The sequence below is a fragment of the Triticum urartu genome, chromosome 2, assembly GCF_003073215.2.
Source record: "Triticum urartu cultivar G1812 chromosome 2, Tu2.1, whole genome shotgun sequence".
Classification (NCBI taxonomy): domain Eukaryota; kingdom Viridiplantae; phylum Streptophyta; class Magnoliopsida; order Poales; family Poaceae; genus Triticum; species Triticum urartu.
In genome coordinates this window covers 59532770-59541468 of record NC_053023.1, presented here as the reverse complement: position 1 = coordinate 59541468, position 8699 = coordinate 59532770, and the positions used below count along the sequence as shown (strand labels likewise).

Here is an 8699-nt window from a genome sequence, read left to right as displayed (position 1 = left end):
GAGTGTTAAGGAAGCAAGATGGGAGATAACACCTCATTACAGTGAGAAGCTAGAGGCTGAGAAGGAGAGGGCCAGATACTGCAAGCCAATACAAGCAGGGGTCAACTTATGGCAAGTTACAAGTGGGCAACAAAGACATGCTGTCAACCTAGAACTTCAGACATGTGGATGCAGGAAGTGGGACCTTAGTGGCATCCCATGTAACCATGCCATCTCAGCAATAAACAAGGGCAAAAGAAACCAGAGGATTATGTCAGCAAATCTTCAAGAAAGATTTTTATGTGGCAGCTTATGAACCAATGATCTTTCCTGTCCTGGTGAGCATGATTGGACAAGGACCCCTGGTCCAGACATAGAACCCTGCATTTCAAAGTCAAGAGAGGAAGAAGAAAGAAAAGAGGATCAAGGGCAAATTTGAAGTACCAAAGCCAAAAGACACACTCAAGAATGGGGTCATAACATGTGGCAATTGTGGTCTCCAAGGGCATAGGTACACAAACTGTCTTAAACAGTTGACGCCTGAGCTAGCTTTGAGGAAGAATAAGCATGTGGTAATAATTTTTCACCTTGAAATATACTAATGTTTTATTTCTTGTACATTTCTTTCTAGCATTATTAATTGTTTCCTTTTCTTTGCAAGGCTACTCCAAGAACCTCACAGCCAAGAGCCCCACCACCATCTGGAAGAGGAAGGGGAGCTGGCAGAGGAGCTGGTGCTACTTCTACTACACCACCACCATCTGGAAGAGGAGCTGGCAGAGGCAGAGGAAGAGCTGGAAGAGGTGCTCCCAGGCAATATGCTGGCATTCCTACTGATGGCACACACACTGGATGGATGTCCTACTTCAATGCTAGCATGGGAGGAGGAGGAGCCATGTAATGTGAAATACTGTGGTGTTATTTTGGTTGAACTTGATGCTTGAGGTGGAGTACTGGTGGAGTACTCTAGTAATGTTGAACTTGATGCTTGTAATGTTGAACTTGAGGTGGAGTACTGGATATGTAGAACTTGCTACTGGATATGTGGTTGAACTTTAGGTGATTATCTGAATGTTGAACTTTAGGTGGTTATCTGAATGTTCACCTTTAGGTGGTTTTCTGAATGTTGAACTTTAGGTGGTTTTCTGAATGTTGAACTTTAGGTTTGTGAACTTTAGGCAGTTACTTGTGACAAATTAGTACCAATACTGCTGCTATCTGTTGCATGTCAGCATGGTGAAATTGCCCACATTCTGGAGTGAGCTCATTGGGGATCTGCGTGATGAAGTATGGAGGCTTAATGAAGCACGGTGATTCGGAGTCAACGGAGCCACCTAAGCCTAACCATTAGGGTTTACGGTGATTCGGGGTCGACGGAGCCACCTAAGCCTAACCATTAGGGTTTACGGTGACTCGGGGTCGACGGAGCCACCTAAGCCTAACCATTAGGGTTTACGGTGACTCGGGGTCGACGGAGCCACCTAAGCCTAACCATTAGGGTTTACGGTGACTCGGGGTCGACGAAGCCACCTAAGCCTAACCATTAGGGTTTACGGTGACTCGGGGTCGAGGAAGCCACCTAAGCCTAACCATTAGGGTTTACGGTGACTCGGGGTCGACGGAAGCCACCTAAGCCTAACCATTAGGGTTTACGGTGACTCGGGGTCGACGGAGCCACCTAAGCCTAACCATTAGGGTTTACGGTGACTCGGGGTCGAGGAGCCACCTAAGCCTAACCATTAGGGTTTACGGTGACTCGGGGTCGACGGAGCCACCTAAGCCTAACCATTAGGGTTTACGGTGACTCGGGGTCGAGGAAGCCACCTAAGCCTAACCATTAGGGTTTACGGTGACTCGGGGTCGACGGAGCCACCTAAGCCTAACCATTAGGGTTTACGGTGACTCGGGGTCGACGGAGCCACCTAAGCCTAACCATTAGGGTTTACGGTGACTCGGGGTCGACGGAGCCACCTAAGCCTAACCATTAGGGTTTACGGTGACTCGGGGTCGAGGAGCCACCTAAGCCTAACCATTAGGGTTTACGGTGACTCGGGGTCGACGGAGCCACCTAAGCCTAACCATTAGGGTTTACGGTGACTCGGGGTCGACGGAGCCACCTAAGCCTAACCATTAGGGTTTACGGTGACTCGGGGTCGACGGAGCCACCTAAGCCTAACCATTAGGGTTTACGGTGACTCGGGGTCGAGGAAGCCACCTAAGCCTAACCATTAGGGTTTACGGTGACTCGGGGTCGAGGAAGCCACCTAAGCCTAACCATTAGGGTTTACGGTGACTCGGGGTCGACGGAGCCACCTAAGCCTAACCATTAGGGTTTACGGTGACTCGGGGTCGACGGAGCCACCTAAGCCTAACCATTAGGGTTTACGGTGACTCGGGGTCGACGGAGCCACCTAACCTAACCATTAGGGTTTACGGTGACTCGGGGTCGACGGAGCCACCTAAACCTAACCATTAGGGTTTACGGTGACTCGGGGTCGACGGAGCCACCTAAACCTATAGGCTTCAATGCATGATATAACAGTAACCATCTAATAATCCAGTGCTAACATAACCATCAAATAGTCTTCCAATGCTAACATAATCATCAAAACCTAGTGCATGAGAAATCATAATCTGAAGTCTAGCAAACATAACACAGAATATCTGATCCAGCAAACATAACACACATAACACACAATACTTACTACAGTTCAACATATTATAAAGTACACAACCATTGTTCACAATACATAGTGGAGTTTAGATGCATAGTTCATCCTTTTCTCACAAAAGGATGAAAAGCATATCTACTACATACATACACAAGCCATAGTTCATCTTAGAGAAGTTCACATTTAGTAGAGCCATACACTACACAACCATCATGCCCAAAAGGTCAGCATTGCCCACTACTCTCATATTCATTTTCTTCACTTCTCTAAGATGGCCTGGATCCCCTTGATCTTCTCCTTCAGCTTCTCCTCTGCCTTAATCAACCCAGCAATCTGAAGCTCTAGCTTCCCCTTCTCTTCACCATGCTTTTCCTTTCCCTTAGCAAATCAGCAACCTGAAACTTCAACTCTAGCTTATCTTGGGTGAGCTTCTCCTCAGACTTTGTGAGCTCTGCATTCTTCAACTCCAAGTTCATCTTAGCTTCAGTAAGCAATTGCTTATCAGTAATATGCTTCAACTTCAGGTTCTGGATGACTGTAGCTTGAGCTCTTGTCAGGTTCAGTAGCACATCATAATTCTGCTTAAACTTCTCAAACTCTGCATCTTTCTTTGCCATCTTTGCCATTCATATCAGCCACCAGTTCACTTCTGCATTCATGCTGATATGTAATGGCAGACTGCAGATGTCTGAAATCCACCACCCTATCCTCCTGGAAGCTCATAAGCTGATGCACATCTTGGACTAGCTTGTCATAGTTGGCCTCCAGGTTGTTCTTCTCTTCTGTCAGATGGTGGATAGTGAAAGAACTTTCAAGATTGTCATTCACCCTAGCACTTTTGGCATCTTCAACCATTGCCCATAGCTTCAACAATGCATTCTGCATTGTTGGGGGCCACTGGTGATCAACCCATTCAACAAAGCCACAATTGCTACCTTCCTGCAAAAACAACAACAACAACAAAACAATTCATACATCAAGTAATTACACAAAATCACTGCAGTTGCCAAAAAGAATGTCTAAATTTAGTATCAGACCACTACATTTAACAAGACGAGCAGCCACTTGAGTAGCTGACTGACTAGTTTAGTTACTGTACTGTTCATATCAAGGAGTGTTCAAATATTTGTAAGCTACTCTACTACCACTATTAACATAAATTACTATGTTAGCACCAGACCACTACATTTAACAAGAGGAGCAGCCACTTGAGTAAGAAAAAATATACTCATGCTTGACCTAAATTACTATTAACATAAATTACTATGCCATTGTACTCCAGCAAAATATACTCATGCTTGACCTAAATAAGCTACTCTAACCACTATGAACCAAAATGTTGACAGCAAGCAGAGTACTCCAGCAAACAGAGTTCAATATGGCACTAACCAAGTAAGAAAAAAATCAGTATGCCTACAATCCTACAATCCATACCGGCTGTGCACATGCTAAAAACCTCCTGCCTGTGTCTGTTCCTTCAAAGGCAACAAGCCTCTCAGATGCCATGCCGTGCTTCTCACATGGAGACATCACATCCAGCTCAAGCCCCTTGTAATCTGGATCTTCAATGCTGAAAGGGACCTGCAGAAGCTCGCACAAAGACAATGGCCAAATCAAAACCTAGCGATATCAACCAAATCAAGAAATCCCAAATCTGAAACCCTAACCCTAACCCTGTACTGACCTCGCTGAGACCGTCTGTGGAGGAAGACTGCATGTACGGGAGGCTAGAATGGTCGTCGCTGCTTTCGTCCTCCAAAACTATGGCGTCGGCGGGGCGGGGCGGCGGCCGGCAGTCGGGACGCGGGCGGCGGCGACGGAGGAAACGAGCGAGGAGGAGGGGAGGGGAATGGTGCGGCCGGGCTGGAGCTGGTGCGACCGGACCAGGTTGGAGAGCAGCAGCGCACCGGCTCGTCCTAGTCAGCGCGCGGGCACACGCCGATTGGCCAGCGTGGCACCTGACGGGTGGGCCCGAGCTGTCGGATCGGGCGTCAATACGTATAAATACGTGTTTTAGCCTCAAAAACTTAGACCAATGTTGATACTGACAAAAATTAGCAATCATAATATCAATCTGCATGTGATGCCCGAATTGTGGTACTTCTGTGCAATTAACTCCGCACGGACCGACGAGGAAAAAGATACCGCCGCTAGCGACGTGCCCCTCCCGTCCCGGCCACGTGCCGCTCACGCCAGCCACGTCGTACCGGCTCCGCTCCCAAACCCGGACCCTTCTTCTGGCGCGGTGTCGACGACGGCTCCCATCGAACGCCCTCCCACATCGGACGGCCCCGCGACACCCCTCGCGCGCCTATTTAGGGCCCCCGTCCCGGCCCCGGCATTTCGCTCCCGTTTTAGCTGTAGCAGGGAAGGAGGAAAATTCCACCGAGCCGCATTCGCATTCCCCCACCAGCCAGCTTCCAGAACCCCCCCGTTCGTTCCTTCCTTCCTTCCTTCGATTCGCAGGCGGTTCGCGAGCGATGGCGGACGCCAGCCCGCAGGCGGTACGCGCAACGAAATCCCTCCCCTCCCCCCTTGCTTCTCGGCTCGATTCGGCGCGGAGTTTGCGCCGATTTGGTCTTGAATTTGGGCGTTTCGTGTTTGGTTGGTTGCTTGCAGGAGAGGCCGAGGCTGAGGCGCCTGGAGTTCGTGCGCGTGGTGGCGGTGCAGGCGGCCGTGTGCATCGCGGCGCTCTACGCGCTCGCCAGGGACCACTCCGGCTCGCTCCGCCCCAGAGTCGACGCCGTCGAGTCCGTCGTCAGGCGCGTCGCCGGCCCCGTCGCCCGCCGCCTCCACGGCGTCCCCCTCCACGTCCTCGCCTTCGTCGACCGCAAGGTACGTACGGTCCCCCGCACGTCTCGCGAGCCACCCCGCTTCCCCCACCGTAGCTTAGGGTCGACATCGGGTGCGGCTGCCCTCGTTTCGCGGCCCCGTTGCAGCGCGGCTGTGCTGCTGCTGCCAAATTGCCATGCTTAGCGCACGCCGCTGGATTTTCTAGCGGTGGACATAACCTCTGCAGTTTCCCGTTCTATCGAGAATTTTCCCGTTCTGGTGCGTGGAGTGGGGCCTCGTTTGGTGGGCAGAGCTGTGTGGTCGAGAATTCTCCCGTCCTGGTGCGTGGAATCTCCCCGTGTCTCGATCCCGACTAGATTCCTTTGATTCCGGCGCACTGGCGGAGACCCCGAGGTGGCGCCGCGGGGAATCACATGCGTCGATTGCATTTCATTTTGTTTTTGTCACGGCAATCCAGCGACACTTGTCGTCAATTTCAAGCATGGCTTTATTCGAATGATGTTTGCTTTGTGGCTGCTAATGAGTGGCGTGCATTGGCAATGGCAGGTGGACGACGCGGTGCATGAGCTGGGCCGGCACCTCCCGCCGGCGGTCAAGTCCGCGTCGGCGCAGGCGTCCCACGCGGTCCACGCCGTGCCGGAGCTGGCCAGGGAGATCGCCGACGGGGCGAGGCGGTCCGGCGTGAAGGGCGTGGCCAAGGACGTGTACGGGATGGTCCAGCCGGTGGCCAAGGACCTCTACGTGCGCTGCGAGCCGGTGGCCAAGGACCTGTACGCGCGCTACGAGCCGGCGGCCGAGCACCTCGCCGTCTCCGCCTGGCGCTCGCTCAACGGGCTGCCGGTGTTCCCGCAGGTGGCGCACATCGTCGTGCCCACCGCCGCCTACTGGTGCGACAAGTACAACAGGGTGATCTCGTTCGCGGCCGGGCGGGGGTTCCCCGGCGCACGGTTCCTCCCCGGCATCCCCATCGAGCGCATCGCCAAGGCGTTCGGGACGAACTCGGCCGGGGAGCGCTCGCCGGATGCCAAGCCGACGGGACTTGATGCCCAGACCTCCGAGGAGCGCTCGTCCGATGCCAAGCCTATGGGACTGGATGCCCAGACCTCCGAGGAGCGCTCGTCCGATGCCAAGCCTATGGGACTGGATGCCCAGACTTCCGAGGAGCGTTCGCCCGATGCCAAGGCTGTGGGACCTGATGCGCAGACCGCGGAGGAGAGCTCGCCGGATGCCAAGCCTGTGGAATCTGACGCCCAGACCGCCGGGGAGAGCCAGCCGGAGGCGGCCAAGACTATGGATCTTGGGGCCCAGGCCTAGGTGTGCCGCCGTGCCGCTATCATGCCCTGGTGGACGAGGTATGTCGCCCTTGGCCGGAACTGAATAAGATAATGTGGATCCAGGGCTAAAGAAGATACTGGCATCCTGGGTTTAGTGTCCTAGATACGTGCTCACGGGTGATGCTAATGATAATGATGTTGTACTAGCTACTATGCTTTTGTGTGGTGCGCGTCTCTAATGTTCTCCGTGCTTTTGTACAAAAAGTTGCTTGATGTCGCCTTCGTCGACTTGATCCAATGCAATTGGGTTCGTCCTTTTATGGGTTCGCTCGTCTCTGTGGACTGTGGCCACTAGTTAAGCACTGTTTTTGGTTTTGGTGCGTCGTTTTCCATTTCTTCCCTTGTTTATGCTCCGGGGTCTGTGGGCGGGTGGTGTCGAAAGCGCTTGTCGTCGTCGACAGGTTCCGGCGAAACCATCCGCGATTTGCGATCAAGTCCTTGTGCTCGCTGCCGTCCCCTTCAATCCGCTTGCCTCGTCTGGCCGCCGAGCTGCTGCGTCGTTTTCCTGCGATGGACGGACGGATGGTTTCGAGTTGAAGTTGCGCACCATCCGTCCCGCGCTGCTCTCCTCTTCCGGCGCACTCGCACGTCCCCAGGCCCGCCCCGAACCCGACCGAAGTTACCAAACCGTCTCTGCATTACTCCCACGCGCGCGATCTGTGAAGCCCATATGAAGCGGGCTTCACAGATCGCAGCCTCCACGCGACCACGTTTTCGATGCTCGACGCGTGCGCCGGCGGACGGAACGGCCCTGCTGCTCTCTCCTCCGGTCTCCCTGGCTTCCACGGCAGAGCAACGGGACACACACGCCAGCGCCAAAAACTGTAGTGTCAGGTCTGACATATTTCGCAAGATATATGAGTGTTTTGATGGTATTTAGATATGGCACTTTGTGTCCAACTATCACTTCACCATCTCCCCTATGTCTCAAGGATCTGTATCCCATATTAGGTATAATATGACCATATGTGTTTTTATATAATATATCCATATTGAACTTCTCTAATACTTTCAGATATATGAAGACTGGTATCTTAGGGGGATATGCTCAAGTCGTAAACTTAGCATAATTTGGTTTAACCCAAATATCCGTCTTGACATGATTGTGTGTATTTCATGTCTTATATAGACTTTGATTATAAGATCATCAACACCACAAATTAAGGTGATGTAAAATCCGATTAAGGATTTCTTCATGAATACACGTCAACAATCATTAGTATGAGAGTAATCCTTGTCAAGGAATAACTCACTTAGTCGGTTGCACCACACAATTCTCCGACTACTTCAAGTCATAGAATGACTTCAGAAGTTCCACACATGCATGTTGCGATTTACCTCTGGATTCAGAATATTAAGTCATTCAATGACTTGAATATATACATCCAAACTAATTGACCCATGGTAGTATGTAGACATTACATACATCAACCGTATGGATCTGTACTGCCATTAACATTCAGTATTGAAACATAATTCCACTTATACCAAAAAGGTATGCTACATCGTAACTGATGTCGGGTCTCTGCGAAAAACCCTTGTGCTACAAGCCTCGCTTTCTCACCACCTCATTTATTTTCGTTTCCAAACGAAAATTTACTTCTCTTCCCTCTGGAAGATACTTATGAGGAGCAGGTTTTACAATGGTAAATACCGCTCTTTTGATGAGCGAGTGCCACTCTTCCTTAATTGCTTCCTTTCATTTGAACCAATATAAGTGCAGACAACACTTTCCATGGATTTTGGTTCAGGGCCCAAAAGGATTCTAGCAATTCTCAAGAAGAATTTTATGTCGACATATGTAGACTTTCTCATATACGATTCTCATGAATCAATATCATTGTGGAATTCTTACTATGCCTCTTAACTCCTTGTGATTTCCCACAACAACGGAGGCAAGGTGTTTCGATTTCCCAACACC

General features: G+C 51.1%; 2 protein-coding genes across 2 annotated transcripts; one reads left to right on the top strand and one right to left on the bottom strand.

Annotated features, from left to right (window-relative positions):
- Positions 1 to 2909: 2909 nt before the first annotated feature.
- LOC125535038 lies at positions 2910 to 4368 on the bottom strand. Its single transcript, XM_048698100.1, has 4 exons — positions 4336 to 4368; positions 4086 to 4271; positions 3249 to 3590; positions 2910 to 3029 (listed from the first exon to the last, which is right to left on the bottom strand). The coding sequence occupies exons 1-4, from the start codon at positions 4366 to 4368 to the stop codon at positions 2910 to 2912; spliced, it is 681 nt and encodes a 226-aa protein (XP_048554057.1).
- A 544-nt stretch (positions 4369 to 4912) lies between these two features.
- Positions 4913 to 7038, top strand: LOC125535730 (stress-related protein-like). The gene is made up of 3 exons (XM_048698795.1): positions 4913 to 5155; positions 5271 to 5486; positions 5991 to 7038. Exons 1-3 carry the CDS (start codon positions 5132 to 5134, stop codon positions 6756 to 6758), a joined length of 1008 nt encoding a protein of 335 aa, XP_048554752.1. The 5' UTR covers positions 4913 to 5131; the 3' UTR covers positions 6759 to 7038.
- Positions 7039 to 8699: the final 1661 nt, after the last annotated feature.

Coding starts and splice junctions, on each gene's coding strand:
- LOC125535038 (XM_048698100.1), bottom strand. CDS start 4,368: ATGCAGTCTTCCTCCACAGACGGTCTCAGCGAG. Junction 4,272..4,335: donor CCACAGACGGTCTCAGCGAG/GTCAGTACAGGG, acceptor TGATATCGCTAG/GTTTTGATTTGGCCATTGTC. Junction 3,030..3,248: donor ATGGCAAAGAAAGATGCAGA/GTTTGAGAAGTT, acceptor TGATTTGCTAAG/GGAAAGGAAAAGCATGGTGA.
- LOC125535730 (XM_048698795.1), top strand. CDS start 5,132: ATGGCGGACGCCAGCCCGCAGGCG. Junction 5,156..5,270: donor CGGACGCCAGCCCGCAGGCG/GTACGCGCAACG, acceptor GGTTGCTTGCAG/GAGAGGCCGAGGCTGAGGCG. Junction 5,487..5,990: donor TCGCCTTCGTCGACCGCAAG/GTACGTACGGTC, acceptor TGGCAATGGCAG/GTGGACGACGCGGTGCATGA.